At 40.5% G+C, this 16,818-nt stretch overlaps 1 protein-coding gene across 3 annotated transcripts in view; it reads right to left on the reverse strand.

Moving 5' to 3' along the window:
* Nucleotides 1–1,735: 1,735 nt before the first annotated feature.
* Nucleotides 1,736–16,818, reverse strand: part of MFAP3L (microfibril associated protein 3 like) — a 35,151-nt gene continuing 20,068 nt past the window's right edge. For 2 of the 3 annotated variants that reach the window (XM_073341615.2, XM_073341617.2), the window contains exon 3: nucleotides 1,736–5,991. In XM_073341615.2, coding sequence (XP_073197716.1) covers nucleotides 5,129–5,991 — 863 coding nt within the window. In that variant the 3' untranslated portion in view covers nucleotides 1,736–5,128. Of the gene's footprint in view, nucleotides 5,992–8,610; nucleotides 8,919–16,818 lie in introns of those variants that run through there. The other variant, XM_073341616.2, reaches the window with a different exon arrangement.

Genomic DNA, 16,818 nt, shown 5'->3' on the forward strand with positions numbered 1-16,818 from the left:
CTGTGCTTCATTATTCACTTTGCATGGTCCAGCCCTTTGAAAAAAATATAAATTTCCTCGAAGTATAGATTTTATTTTGAAATTTTGCTGGAAACCATGGGGTTATTTGGCCTCATACTATTATAATTTAGTAATAATTATTATTGAACAGATTGCAGGAGAGAATAGGGGCCTTAATCAGGATCAGAGCTCCACTGTGCTAGACACTGTGGCCTGGATCCTCAAGGGACTTAGGTATCACAATGCCTAACATTAAGGTGCCTAAAAAATCACTGGAATCCACAAAGCAGGAGTCAGGGCCTTGGCTCCCTATATAATGCATGGGGGATATAGGTGCTTGAGAATGGGATCCACAAAAGCCAGCATGCTAGGTGTGAGCTGCCTAAGATAGCCAATGGGAGATACACCCCTCTAATGGGTGTCTTAAATGTTGAACTTCATGAGTTGGGCATAGCTTAAGCCTGTACTGGAGAGAGGCGCCTATCTCAGCTAACAATCCACAACTGGGAACCTCTCTTAGAGGAAGGTGGCTTAGGTGCCTAAACTGTTTCTTTCAAGAATGTGTGCTTAGCTCCAAACAAAACAACTGGGGGTGGGGAGAGGAAGAGGTGGCCTCCACCATAACCGTTAGGCCAGCAGTGGTTAGGGTAAGATGTGGGAGACCAGGGTCAATTCCCACTGCTCTCTGAGAAGGAAAAGGGATTTGAATAGGGGTCTCCTACCTCTGTCATGAATGCCCTGATAACTGGGCTACAGAGTCATTTCCTCCCCCGGTGGCCTAATTAATATTTAATACAAAGTGGAACAGCTTCAACAAGAGATTGAGACTCACATTGGAATATCCCATAAGTCCACTGAGATGGGAAACCCCTGTTCAAACCCCCCTCCCTCATCAGACACAGGGGGGAATTGAAATGGAATAGGCATTGCTCTGCCCATCGCCACCTGGTTTGAGGATTGCACTGGGGCTTAGGAGTGAGATGGGTGTCTGGATGCCTGCCAGAGCAGCAGTGCACATGCCCAGAGGCAGAAATTTAGGCCTGGTCTACACTGCTGCTGAAGTCAAAGTAAGTTACATTGCGCTTCTCGGGGAGGGTAGAGTATTGAAGTCAGCAGGAGAGCGCTCTGCCAGCAACTCATCGCATCTTCACCAGACCCACTAAATTGATGCCGCTGCATTGATCACAGCAGTGCCGATTTACCATGCAGTATACACAAGCCCTCAGGCTCTTAAGGAACTTTTACATTAGGACTTTAGGTGTCTACGGGCAAGGTGGATTGATTTAAATCAAAGTGATTTATAGCACCAATTTTAATCATGGTTTAAATCACCAAGCAGAAAACCTTGATTTAAATAATTAATGTAAATCGTGTTTTGCATTTGTACTTTTTAATTATTTTCCTAAAGAAAGGGTGATTCTTGTTAGTTAGTACTATTAAAACATGTTATTTGTAACTAAATATAATCTTTGCTTCTTTTTACTAACCAGTAGGATGTAATATATCTATACATATTTATTTAAACAAGTATATAGTTTAGTTTACATTTATTCAGATTCTTAATTTTTAAATATTTTATCATGTTAGAAAATGGTGAAAGATGCATCTCTTATTTACCAGATTAATTTTTTTTTTACTTGTGATGTGTATCAAGCTCTCTTTGGATGGAAATTGAAATTTAACTAAAAATGCACTAAAACAGCATTTTAACTTTTTTATTAAATAAAACTACCTTAAGAGTGCTGAATATACAAGAAAAAAGTTTATCAAAACATGTTTTGCATTTAAAACTGATTTATTAAAGAAAGGAAATATGATCTGTAGTTAATGAACTGAACTGATTGTTTCTAGTCACCATGCCCTTTGAAATTTTAGAACTAGTAGATCTCATTCTCTCACACCTAGTTTTTATTCTTCTAGTCGGAGAGGGTAAACAAGCCTTCCAGTTTTTTCAACTCCCAATTGGTTTCTTAACTTTGAATGAACTAGTCATTGAATTTAACTAGCTGAATAAACTGAAATGAGGAAAATATTCTCTCTGCAACTGCCGAAGAGGCTACTGCTGTCAGAAGCTGGTTTAGTATTTCAACAAACTCTGGTTGCAGGGGCTTTTACTCACAAACTGGTGAAAGTTACTGGCTATGCTTTTCTTGAAAACTTGGCAGCAAACATGTAATGCTTAATATTTTTATATTTAAATGGTTTTAATAGCTTATACTAATTTTAGCCCTCAACATAGGTTGTCACTTTCAAATTTATTTTTAAATAGGTTTAGTTTAAAAAAAATCAGCATTTAATTTAAATAAGTTTGATTTTTTTGGTTTCAAAATATTGATTTTTTTTTTAATCTCTTTGCCTCCAGGGTTAGGTGGCAGCTGAGAGGGGATTTTGTAGATGGCAGTCGTGCTTAAAACTGGGGGCTTAGGAACCTAAGCCGCTTTGTGGGGCCCGTATGAACTCAAGAGATGACATACTTGCAGTCCAGAGTTGCTCACAAACTCGAGGAGTAATCTCTTCCTAAATTTATAGCATTCTGCTTTGAAGAACAGTGTGGCTCTTCATGAGAAAATTACTTTCACTGAGCAACAGGCAAGTCACTTTATAGTATGAAACCATTTTTTGCTAAACATTAAACAATTAGGAATATCAATATGTCTCTTTAGTATAAATAATTAAGACAAATTAAAAGAACTCAGTGCACACTTCCAGCCTTGCTTTATGTAAAATCTCCTTTTTGTTAACCAAGAGCAAATAAGTGATTTAAAGCAAAAGGGATAAGAACATAAAACAAAAATGTACTTCAGACTGAACAGCTTACAGTGTGTTTCAGTTGGTGAGCACTTTCACTCTCACAGGTCATGATAAACATCTTTCTAACACGCTCCTGTCTCCTCTTCTGCACAGTGTGGTCTAGATTTGTTTCACGTAACTGCAACTACTTATACATTTGGGGCCAAATTTTAAAGAGGCCTTACCCGGCATATTTCTGTTTGTGAAAGTGCACATTTAGATGTCAAATTTCCTGACTACTGGGTGCAATCAAGTAGCTAGGCATCTAAATGTCTATAACTTACACATACAGATGATTGCACCCGAAAAAAAATTAGTGCAATTGGGCCTCTCTTTTTTTGTTTCATACTCATTGGCCGTAGAAACGTAAGGAAAGGGACATTTTCCAGGTGGGGGTGGGTGCATATCTTAGCTAGCTCAGTGTACCTCAGTCGATTTGTAACTGAACTGGGTCCTGAGGAAACTCCACACTCCATTCAGGGCACCACCACCATTGTTATCCATTTCTGATGGCTGCAGTTTCAGTGACCTTGTTTGCCCCCAACTATTTATGCAATGAACATATCTGATCTTCTCCAAGCCAAACATCAGCACTGCTCAAAGTTGTACTAGCTGTGACAGCTGTTGAGAAATGTCTGGGTGGCCTGTGCTCACCAGTTTCTCAGCAGTCTAAATGAATTCTCTCTCCACAACACTCTGGATTAAGAGACTCCAGGTTATTTCTAACACTTGATCTAATGCATGGTAGCCCTTCTCCAAAGTGAAAAGACCATGGTCTGCTCAGCAGTTCCAAGTGAAATGTGTATCAGATGATTAAATAACCTACTGTTCATCATTCACAAATTCCCTCTTGTAAGTGATCTCTTTCCATGCTCATCCAGTAGTGCATAATATTACAGTACTTCTGAAATAGACACTATCCCCCTTCCCTCCCCCACCTTTGCAGTTCATTAATATCCTAGCATAACTCCATGACCCTAATATTATAGAATCGTAGGACTGGAAGAAACCTCAAGAGGTCTACTAGTCCAGTCCTCAGCACTAAGGAAGGACTAAGTCTTATCTAGACCATCCTGGACAGGTGTTTGGCTAACCTGCTCTTGAAAATCTCCAATGACAGACATATGCCCCACTTGCCATGATTATGATAGCTATATAAAGATGGAGTAATATTTGCTAAGATCAGTTAACCCCCTCACCCTAGAAGATCTCAATTTCATGAGGATTTTTTAAAATAGCAAATCAATTGTCCAATCGTAATATAGTTTGTGATCACTGTCCATTTTTATGCATTGAGGCGACCATTATGACTTAATAGCAAGTATTTGACTAATTTTTTGACTCAGAGCCAGATTAAAAAGATTATGATTATGGATGCACTTGTGTTTGTTCATCAGGAAACTATATTGCTAAAAAGGAAATCCTGATAAACAAGGATCTTTTACCACTTCAGCCTCACCTGCAACAAAATACTGGAGGTTACAACACTTTTACTGAATCTACACTCCTGACAGGTTATATAAAATCATCTGGTTACATTTACTTCTACAATGTAAGAAAAACAAGACAATACATTCTGGACACCCACAGTCCTTCTCAATATAAACTTCTGGTAAAATCAACAGATGTTTAAATATATGAAAAAAATCTACTCAGTATTTGTACTGTAGCCTGCTGACAAATAAAGTGCTTTCTCTTCTGTAGAAACAAATACACTGTATATCATCTGTGTGAAAGAACACTTATTGGCTTCTTCAGCCTAAGGGGTAGGGGAACCTATTTCCCCACTGTCTAAACATAAATAAAATGCTCTCAAATGGAAAAGACACATTTAACCTTCTTTAATTCACAATGCAGCTTGGCAAAGATGCTTGGTAAATGGGATCTAACTAGGATTTTATTTGGCAACTGAAATCCTGCCTCCTGGGCAATGTCTCAAATTCTTGGGAACAGTTTCACAAAAATGCAGCAGATGGAAGGGAGGAAGCAGAAGGAGAAAAATGAAGAACAGCTTTATGTTTAGTAAGTCTAAGTGTCTTTAGCACTACAAATGACTTCCAGGAGGTCACTGAAGATGACAACAACCTAGAAATTGCTGAGGTAAATGTTTCTGAAAAAAAAAATCCTAAACCAAAAAGAGCAATTAGTATTAATATAATAGTAATTACTCTGTCATACATCATAGTAAAATTAACTCAGAGAAGAAAATATCAAATAATCCACATGCATGCTTTTTCTATGATAGTCTCCAGGTAAGGCTTAACGGCAAGTACAATATCTATTTTTAAAGGAGCTCCACCTGATTCTTCTTACTATGCATAGATTAACAGAGTAATTATCATACATGGCTTTCATAAATAAAACACGTATTTTTGTCAGTTGCCAATGCTATATCATTGGAGTTTAGTTCAGTAGAAGGCTCAGGAATTGGATCAGTAGGAGATGCTGGTGTTTGAGGAATCTCTTCTTCCTTAATTTCTGATTGCACACAATCTTGTGACTGGTCATCTATACAGTCCTTTTTGGACAGCTGATGAACTGACACTTTTATCGCAATCTGCTGTGGTTGTTCATGCAGTGATGATGCCTCAGAGTCAGCTGTGAGAGAGTCGCTGCGCTTTAGTGCATTAGGGATCATAAACATATCCCCTCCATCAGTAGACTCCTGGCCTTCTGCTGCTTGCTGTACAAAGTTCTGTCCCTGTTCTTCCAAGCCAACCACCTCCATGATTTCTTCCATTATAGTCCTGCAGTTCATGATGAGAGGTGGCAGAGGAACACTTCGGGCAAGTTCCTCAATGTAGCGAGCAAATTCCATGGTCTTGAACTGGGTTACTTTGGCAAGCTCAAGCGTTTTGGCTGAGGTGATGATTGGGATACGCTTAGCAATCTCAAAGGCTTTTTGTAGTTTCTCTGCTCCTTCTGTTCTGAAAAACTCATTGATTGCTTTCTCAGTTTTCTTCAGATGGCTGCTCATCATACACAGCCTGGTAATGTTCAAGATCATAACAATGGTAAAAGCTACGAGGCAGACAATCATGTAATAGATCCCCATATCTCCGGAGGTAAAGACGACCCTCAGAGTCACAGTATTATTCACAGTGCCATAGATGTTAGAAGCAACACATGTGTATTTACCTCTGTCGTCAAAAGACACGCTGGTAATGTTCAGTAGCCCATTGTCAAGAAACCACCATTTTCCTGCAGGAAAGATATAGAAGAATTCAGTCCAAAACATTTGTTTACATGGTCAGTATAACGTTTTAATCATCATTTTTGTCATACTGGCTCCAGAATTTAGAAAAATGGCAATAACGTAGACTATACTAGAGTGAATCATTTGTCGTCACAAAAACATGCCTGCTTTTAGGATCCCACCAGAATACAATTTCAGGCACTGTGAAGATCACTGATTATACTCAGGTCGCATTTTAAAAATGTCTCACTATCCATAATAAACTGTATTTTATATCTATCATAGTCAAACAAGTTAAAAACCTAATTACCTACTGCAGACAGCATCCTAAACACATGCTATACTTCATAAAATGCTGAATTTGAATGAATAATAGAAGTTTGAGATAGAATCTGATGAGGTTCAACAAGGACAAGTGCAGAGTCCTGCACTTAGGACGGAAGACTCCCATGCACCGCTACAGACTAGAGATTGAATGGCTAGGCAGCAGTTCTGCAGAAAAGGACCTAGGGGTTACAGTGGACGAGAAGCTGGATATGAGTCAACAGTGTGCCCTTGTTGCCAAGAAGGCCAATGGCATTTTGGACTGTATAAGTAGGGGCATTGCCAGCAGATCGAGGAACATGATCATTCCCCTCTATTCGACATTGGTGAGGCCTCATCTGGAGTAGTGTGTCCAGTTTTGGGCCCCACACTACAAAAAGGATGTGGAAAAATGTGGAAAATGTCCAGTGGAGGGCAACAAAAATGATTAGGGGTCTGGAACACATGACTTATGAGGAGAGGCTAAGGGAACTGGGATTGTTTAGTCTGCGGAAGAGAAGAATGAGGGGGGATTTGATAGCTGCTTTCAACTACCTGAAAGGGGGTTCCAAAGAGGATGGATCTAGACTGTTCTCAGTGGTAGCACATGACAGAACGAGGAGTAATGGTCTCAAGTTGCAGTGGGGGAGGTTTAGGTTGGATATTAGGAAAAACTTTTTCACTAGGAGGGTGGTGAAGCACTGGAATGTGTTACCTAAGGAGGTGGTGGAATCTCCTTCCTTAGAGGTTTTTAAGGTCAGGCTTGACAAAGCCCTGGCTGGGATGATTTAGTTGGGGATTGGTCCTGCTTTGAGCAGGGGGTTGGACTAGATGACCTCCTGAGGTCTCTTCCAACCCTGATATTCTATGAGACTCAAAGAGCTTGGCTTGTTTAGCCTAACCAAGAGAAGGTTGAGGGGAGATATGATTGCTATGTATAAATATATCAGAGGGATAAATACCATGGAGGAAGAAGAATTATTTAAGCTCAGTACTAACGTGGACACAAGAGCAAATGGATATAAACTGGCTGTCAGGAAGTTTAGACTTGAAATTAGGCGAAGGTTTCTAACCACCAGAGAAGTGAAGTTCTGGAACAGCCTTCCAAGGGAAGCAGTGGGGGCAAAAGACATACGTGGCTTCAAGACTAAGCCTGATAAGTTTATGGAGGAGATGATATGATGGGATAGCCTAATTTTGGCAATTAATTGATCTTCGACTATTAGCGTAGATATAACCAATGGCCTGTGATGGGATGTTAGGTGGGGTGGAATCTGAGTTACTACAGAGAATTCTTTCCTGAGTGTCTGGCTGGTGAGTCTTGCCCACATGCTCAGGGTTTAGCTGATTGCCATATTTGGGGTCAGGAAGCAATTTTCTTCCAGGGCAGATTGGCAGAGGCCTTGGTGGTTTTTCGCCTTCCTCTGCAGTGTGGGGCACGGGTCACTTGCTGGAGGATTCTCTGCACCTTGAAGTCTTTAAACCATGATTTGAGGACTTCAATAGCTCAGACATAAGTTAGCGGTTTGTTACAGGAGTGGGTGGGTGAGATTCTGTGGCCTGAGTTGTGCAGGAGATCAGACTAGATGATCTTAACGGTCCCTTCTGACCTTAAAGTTTATGATTCTATGAAGACCTGATAAGTCACCAAGTCCATTGCTGTTCCAGTGAAGATTGTAAATTTTCTGGTGTTTTGTTATAGCATCTTCTATCATCTTGTTACTGTTAACTTTACAACACACCCAAAAGTATGCTAGGGATCTTACAGTGCAGAAAAAATATGCAAGGAGCTTACAATCTAATTTTAAATATGACTTGACAAAGGGGAGTGACAAGATAGCAGGGGTATAACGACAGAGCAAAGAGAAGGGCCGCACCAATAAGATCATGCAGTTGCTCAGTAAAATCTTGTGCACATGTTGGTGGGTATTTCTTTTTATCTGAAGAGGCTTATTGGGAGCAATCTTTACTGATTTATGCAAAGTTATTGATACATTTGATCATTACATTCTACTACGAGAGTTAGAAGTGCAAATTTTTCATCCTTTGACCCTAGCATGGCTGACTGATTATCAATCATATTGAGCTCAAATAACTTAGTTTAAATATCTGAATCTGCTCCCATTTCCGCCCATCCTTATGTTATAAGGATATTGGTTTAGCTCCTCTTTTCTCCCCCGCCCCCCAATTAAATAGCTAGGTTCTATCTTTAAGTGACAAACACCACTATTTAGACACTAGGGAGACATTTATGCCCTATTCAGTCGATTTGTAGTGTGGGTTTGCTAAATTGCAAGACTGGCTTAAAAGATGATGTTCACCATGGCTGTGGAGGGCTGGTTTAAGGTCCTGCATCACTTAAATTCTGCAGTAAATTCCAGATGGACAGAGAGTAGAGCACACATGGACAGTGTAGCTTTACAAATACTGGGTGTTTCTGTGTTTCTCTGAATACCACACAGTGGATCTCCATGCTGATCCTCTGTACAACAGCAGGTGGTTAAAGGCAGGGGCACAGGATCTGCAATTACAGAGATAAAGTGGCACAGACACAACAGCAGTGGAAACGCCTACACTGGCAACCTCACCTCTTGATGTGGGTTGTGTGTGTCTGTGTGTGTATTTAATTCTCTCCCCCTCCGATTTCATCTTCTCTCTCCATGGAGATTTGTTGGTTTGTTTAAAAGCTTTTAGTTCTTGGATTCTTAGTCTTATGCTTTGGAAGCATTTTATGTGCCATTTGAAATTAATCAGACAAGCCAGCTTCACTTTGGAATAATTAGTGGCTTTCCTCTTTTCAAAAATTATTCTAACTCAAAATATGGCTCATCCTAAAGGTTTCATAATTAGTTTGCACATTCATCCTCAGCGAAAATCTATGCATAAGCCTACTTAACCTTTTTGGAGTTCCTAATTATTTTTTCACCAACATTATTAGTTCTGCACTCTTATTCTTATGGAGTTTTCAATGTCTGAAAACTCCCAATACTAATCAAAGTGTCTAATGATGAGCAGGTGAGTACATCTTTTTGCATTATCAGGACCTCACCCTCCAAACATTGTAAGCTAGTCAGAATTTTCCATGTCTGCAGGTGTTACTTTGTACATAACATTATGAAATGAAGAAGTTCTGTAGTGACTGTTCTAGACATGCTGTGTACTAAGCCACAGTATAAATAATAAAATACACTATGGCAGATTAACATTTTTGTTTTGTTTCCCTATTATTTTAAAGTACAGTTATGTTCATAGCGAATGTATATATAAATTCTCTAGTACATTAGATAGTTAGTTATCAGTAATAAGAAGTGTGGAACTTTGTCGTTAATGTACTTTTTAGATTAATTTAGTATTCTAACAATATTATAATGCGTATTTCGTTAAATAATCTTAACTATGGTCTGATTCTGCCACCTTTATTTACATTGAGTACCTTACTATGTAAATAGCCCAGTTGATTACAAGGAGACAACTTACAGAGTAAGGCACTACTCAACATGAGTAAGGGTGTCAGAACTGAGCCCTAAAGTTTTCTTGTCTAACCACACAGAATATTTTAGGCTGGGGTGTGGAATTCTCCATACTATTATATCCAAAAACACTACATTAAAAGAATGCTAAGATTGTGAAGTCAAGCAAGAATAGATGGTATTATTATCCCATTTTGAAGCTTGGGAACTGAGGTCCTGTTGGAAAAAAAGCAGCATGTGGCCATGTAATTAAAGACTGTATCATAATGCATACACATTACACATTAAGTTTGCACAGGCAATTTTAATTCTGGCATTTCCTAACTCTTGAGTGTCTGGCTTTGCAACCTTAATATTCTTTGAACTCAGAGGTTGTTTTTTTGTTTTTTTGCATGTGTCTCATTTCTAAAACAGAAATTCCATCGTGTGGCATTATACTGACCCCCATTTATACTGACCCATTATACTGCTTGGTCATTATCAGGGTTGAAACCTGTAGATTCGCCGCACAGACCTCTGCCTCTTGAACTAACGGAGCAACTGGTAGCAGTTGTAGGTTTTCAGTCTCTATATGCGCTAGCACGAAAGGGAGATGGGACACAAACTCTGCCAGTGGATTTTTGCTGACAGCAAAGGAAAGATCAGATACGGGAATTGCGAGATGATGAGGAATGGTGACTTGTTCTGGAGGGCAGTGTGTACTAGTGGTCACAGACCCATCAACCCATTCCCCCTAAGCTTGACTCCTTCTGTCCTGTCTCTAACCTGTCCATGTTTCAGTCCTGTCTCTTCCCTACCCTGGGATCCTTATCCCAGTCCCATCGTCTTACCCTACCAGTCCCAGTCTCTGCTCTTCAGGCTTCTAATCCCAAATCTGTCTCCTTACCCAGCCACTTCCAGTTCTTCCCCTGCATCCTGGCTCCTCAACACATCTGTTTCCCTCCACCCACAGCCCAACTCCCCCAGCTCATTCCCAGTCACAGTCTACTTGCCCAGCTGGTCCCCATCTACCCTCTATTCCTGATGTAATCTCAGTTTCCTCCTCCCTGGCTCCCAAGCTTCTTGGCTCCAGTCTCCTTGGCACCCAATCTCCTTGCCTATCCCAACTCCCATTTTCTTTTTTCTTCCAGCCCCTCCCCTTATCAGCTTCTAAGCACTTTCCCCAAACACTCTCCAAGCTCCTTGTCACAATCTATTTCCACCACCACCCCACCCCACCCCACCCCTGTGGTGTTTAGATGCTGTAATTATTAGAACTGGGAGCACTGGCTGTTGGGAGTCTGAAAGGATGGGAAACAGGAAGAGGTGGGGGGGGGAGTTGAGGAGGCTGAGTGAGAGCTACCGAGGGTGCAACAGCAGCTTGGTAAAGAGGTTTCCACTTTAAAAATAAAGTCCTGTTGAAGTTTGTTAGTACCTTGCCTGGGTGTTACAACATTTTGGCGACGAGGAGGGATCTTCTGCCTCTGAACCCACCTGCACCCTTTCTGCAAAGCCCAGGTGAGCTTCTGTCATAAATATAAAGGGAAGGGTAAACACCTTTTAAAATCCCTCTTGGCCAGAGGAAAAACCCTTTCACCTATAAAGGGTTAAGAAGCTAGGATAACCTCGCTGGCACCTGACCAAAATGACCAATGAGGAGACAAGATACTTTCAAAGCTGGAGGGGGGGGAGAAACAAAGGCTCTCTCTGTCTGTGTGATGCTTTTGCCGGGAACAGAGGAGGAATGGAGTCTTAGAACTTAGTAAGTAATCTAGCTAGATATGTGTTAGATTATGTTTTGTTTAATTCCTGTTTTTGTGTCTTTTTGTAACTTAAGGTTTTGCCTAGAGGGATTCTCTATGTTTTGAATCTGATTACCCTGTAAGGTATTTACCATCCTGATTTTACAGAGGTGATTCTTTTACTTTTATTAAAATTCTTCTTTTAAGAACCTGATTGCTTTTTTCATTGTTCTTAAGATCCAAGGTTTGGGTCTGTGTTCACCTATGCAAATTGGTGAGGATTTTTATCAAGCCTTCCCCAGGACAGGGGGTGTAGGGTTTGGGGAGGATTTTTGGGTGAAAGACGTTTCCAAGCGGGCTCTTTCCCGATTATATATTTGTTAGACGCTTGGTGGTGGCAGCAAAAAAGTCCAAGGGCAAAAGGTAAAATAGTTTGTACCTCGGGGAAGTTTTAACCTAAGCTGGTAAACATAAGTTTAGGGGCTTTTCATGCAGGTCCCCACATCTGTACCCTAGAGTTCAGAGTGGGGAGGGAAACTTGGCAGCCTTCAATTGCTTTTATGTGTTTGAGAGCCTCCATATGTTTGAGACTTATCTGCTTGCAATCAGTGCTACAGAGATTTCTGAAGTAAGAAAGTGTGCTCTGCTAATCCACTGCCTTGGAGCAGAAGGGCAGCATATATTTTACACTTTTTTCCCTTGCAGATGATAAATATGAGACTGCATTCACTGCATTAAAGAACTTTTTTGTGTCAAAAGTGAATGTAGTAGCTAATCGCTACAGATTTCACCAGCGTGAGCAGAAAACAGGGGAGACTATAATGCAGTATATTGCTTACCTGAGGAGTCTGATTGTAACTTGTAACTTTGGGAATATGGCAGATGAGATGATTAGAGAGGAGCTCATTGAGAAAACAACCATGCTTTGTGTAAAAACGCTTACTTCTAGAACCACAACTTACACTAGAAAAAGCAACAACCATTGCTACTCAGACTGAGTCAGCTACAGTTGAAGCCAAAATAATGAGCATGGATACAGGAGGCACAATCCAGGCTGTGACTCCTTTGCAGAAAAGTTCATTATTGCTGCAGACAAATGATTACAAGAGGAAAACTAATGGAAAACCACCGAATCAGCAAATTCAAAATACAGTAAAAGCATGCTTTCGCTGTTAATCCCCACAACACCTTGCAAGCTACACAGGATGTCCAGTAAAAGTAGCTCAGTGCAATCATTGCAAAAAGATTGGGCATTTTGCTAAAGTGTGTCACAGCAGCCAGTTCAATCAACAGGTGCATGCAGTTACAATAACAGATATTACTGTGCTGAGCGTGGACAAAATCACTACTGCGCATATTCCAGAACAAATAAAGTGCATGGTAAAGGTTTCCGCCATACCCTCAGGTAAATTACACTCTATTCAGCTAATGTTGGACACTGGCTCAGCAGTGTCTATACTACCTGATTCTATCTATTTGCATTACTTTAAAGATGTGCCTCTTACTGAACCCAAGCTTCACTTGGTGTGCTATTTGAAAAACCATCAGTACATGGCTTCTTGCTAGCAATAGTTACTTTTGGTGATTGCTGTGTAACTGCAGAGTTCTACATTGTACACAAAGGCACTCCTATCCTTGGCAGAGATTTATTGGCTGCTTTAAATCTCAGGATAGTTAATGGACTAATTGATCTTCATCAGCAAAGCACTCTTGCGGTACACACAGGTTTCAGCTGGGACTCAACACCAGGTTGAGGAGAAACCTGGCTGTGCTTATGGGTTTCTGCATAAAGTTAAAATGCAGAATAATGTGATGCCTGTACAACAGAAGTTACGGCACCTACCATTTTCAGTCAGGGAAGCTGTTTCAGAGGAACTTAGAAAACTTGTTCAAAAGGACATTATTGAAGAGATTAACTCCTCGGAATGGGTTTCACCTAGAGTAGTGACGCAGAAGAAGAGTGGAGGCATTCACCTTTGTGTGGACTTAAGGGAGCCAAATAAAGCTATTGTGATTGACAGCCATCCTCTTCCTCACATAGAAGAAGTATTTGCAGAACTCCGTGGAGCAAAGATGTTTTCTACTCTTGATCTGCAGAGTGCATACTACCAGGTTATGTTGCATGAAGATAGCAGAGACCTCACAGCATTTATAACACATGAGGGACTATTTCGTTTTAAATGTGTTCCATATGGTCTTGTATCTGCCCCAGGTGCCTTCCAAAAAATGATGTAATTGATTCTGAAGAACATGGAGTTCAGTGCTATCTGGATGATATTATCGTGTTTGGAAATACTTCTGAAGAACATGACCGTAACCTGCAGTCTGTACTAAACCTCATCAGCAAAGCAGGCCTCAAGCTCAATAGGTCCAAATGCAAATTTAGACAAACTGAACTCTCCTTTCTGGGGCATACAATTTCACAGGCTGGACTAAAACCTGATTCAGATCATATCCTGGCAATTTCAAATGCTCTTCCTCAAAAAGATTTGCAAACCTTACGTTCCTTCTTGGGTCTTATCTCCTGATATGCAAAATTCATTCCCAATTATGCTTCTGTCATTGAACTGTTACGAGAATTACTATGGAGAAGTTCAACCTTAGTGTGGACAACGGATGCAAAAGCTAGTTTTGAAACGGTGAAAGACTTGATTGTACATAGCCCAGTACTTGCACTATTCAGTCCTGCATTGCCCACAATTGTAACTACTGATGCTTCTGATTATGGACTTGGGGTTGTTCTCACACAACTTCATGAGGACATCACAGAGAGGACTGTTGCATTTGCTTCAAGGACACTAAGTAATGCTGAGAGGAAATATTCTACAGTCGAAAAAGAAGCACTTGCTTGTGTCTGGGATACTGAAAAATGGAAAACTTACCTGTGGGGCCGCACGTTCACGTTGTGCACAGACCACAGCCCTTTGATGACGTTGCTCACCACAAAAGGACTGGGAAGAGCACGATATCGTATTGCTAGATGATCTGCAAGACTATTCTCTTTCAATTATTAACTGGAATATAAACCTGGAAACCAATATGTTGTAGCTGATTGCTTTTCTTGTCTGCCTTTGCCTTCACCAGATGGTCCACCGGAGGATGAGGATGTAGTAGTTGCGCTTATTACAAGCACTCTTACTGCCGTTACAAGAGAACAATTTCAAGCCGCTTGTTCAGTGTGTCCAATTCAACAAAAACTATGGAAATTTCTGCCAAAGAGATGGCCCAGTAACCCTAAAAACCTTGACCCAGTTTTGCTGCCTTATTTTAGCATTCGGGATGAACTTTCTTTGCTTGATGGCTGTGTGCTACGAGGTACACACCGGCTATTTGTGCCAGAAGAATTACAGTCAAAACTCATAAACCTGGCACACGATACTCATCAAGGAATTGTCAGAACCAAACAATGACTACGGGATCTGTATTAGTGGCCAGGGATGGACTCTCAAACTGAAGCCCTCATAAAATCCTAAGGAGTACTTGTGGCACCTTAGAGACTAACAAATTTATTTGAGCATAAGCTTTTGTGAGCTACAGCTCACTTCATCGGATACTCACAAAAGCTTTATGCTCAAATAAATTCATTAGTCTCTAAGGTGCCACAAGTACTCCTTTTCTTTTTGTGGATACAGACTAACATGGCTGCTACTCTGAAACCTGTCATAAAATCCTGTGTCACTTGCCAAATGCATGATAAGACAGCAGTGACATGTACCCCTCCATTACAGCCTGTTCCTCTTCCAATCCCCTTATCCAACTCTTGTCCCCTGTACATTTGAATCATGCAACTTCCTTCTCCTGGACATCACAAGAATCACTGAGAGCCTAGGAGAGACCGTCTCACTTGCAATTCCGATGCCTGGTCCTGGTCCTACCCATAGCAACCCAGAGCTACAATTGTAGGGAAAGTGTGGCTCAATTGTGAGCTAGAGCATGCCCAATGAGAACACAATCTTTGGGGGAATTTATCTCCGAAGTGCTAGCAAGTCTCTACCTAGCATGTGTGAACTGCAATGTTTTTTCCAATAGCTTAGAATGAGGCCAAATTTAACACGGACAAGACAACATATCTTTCTTTAACATCATCCTTGGAAACAGCTAAACTGGTTTTGCTGTTTGTTTTTTTTGTTTGTTTGTTTTTTTTGTTTGTTTGTTTGTTTGTTTGTTTGTTTGTTTGTTTGTTTGTTTGTTTGTTTGTTTGTTTTAAAGAAAATTTCAGTCTGAGGCAGACACCCAGCTTGGAAAATTTCAGCCCAAATGGTAATAGTTTGGCAAAGTTATAAGCAACTAAAAATAGGGTCTTTATAAAAGGAAATGTCAGGCAACCTTTATAATAGGCAGCATGACCAGCCCCATTTATAATATAGTGTAATGCATTGGTATTGCAAAACCTCTTCTTAATCGGTAGGATCTTTTATTCATTGTAAAAATCACAAAATGGCTTGCTGATGTATTCCTGCTGCAGCTGCTACAAATGACATATGACATTTAGACTGTGACTCAGTGTATGGTTTTGTGCCAAAAGATTCTGGCAGAAAGCACAAACCTGCTGAGAAACAAAGACTATTCTGGGTGTAGAGACGGTACTAGTGTTGGCTCACAGGTTTTTGCTGCCGTCGACAAACTGGAAAATTACGCAACCTTCAAAGTTCTCAGTTGGGCACACAGACTGACAGTGCAGAGAGCCTACCCTTGGCCCTATGTACCACTTAAGTCTCATATTTAAAGGCTTAAATGGGTCTGAAGTGGTGCATAGGGTCCTGCATGAATTCTCTGCATTGGCTGAGTTACACCCACAGTGAACATTCATTTTGCTCCCTTCGGCAACCACTTGTTTTAACCTTGGGAAGTACTAATGGCAGTTGAGCCAAATCATGTGGATTCCAAGCACAAATTGTCCATAATACAGTATTTTTCAATTTTTTATCATTGTCCACACTGTTGTGTAGAGCTTTTCCTGTTGCATGAGAACAATTCAGCACTACATTTTAAATATAGTAATACACACACACTAGGGAAAAAGCTTGTGCTAGGAAACATCCACTATAGGAGGAGATGGTAAGTTTCCTCCTGGACAAACAACTTGTAATGCTGGAAATCTAAGCTGAAGTGATATAATGCCTTAATATTACCCCTGTACTATACCTTGCTTTGTTCAGTACTATTGCTGAGAGAGCTCCAGTAAAAGCTCTCCAAAGCACTAATTACAATACGCTGCCTTATCTCCTACACGCTATGCTTGAAGCTCAGTCAGTTCCTTTCTGTACCTGTATGGATAAATATTTTAGTACAAGACACAGTACAGAAAGCTGTTACAGAAACATTATGCTGTGGTGCA

This window comes from Lepidochelys kempii, chromosome 4, assembly GCF_965140285.1.
Source record: "Lepidochelys kempii isolate rLepKem1 chromosome 4, rLepKem1.hap1, whole genome shotgun sequence".
Taxonomy (NCBI): domain Eukaryota; kingdom Metazoa; phylum Chordata; order Testudines; family Cheloniidae; genus Lepidochelys; species Lepidochelys kempii.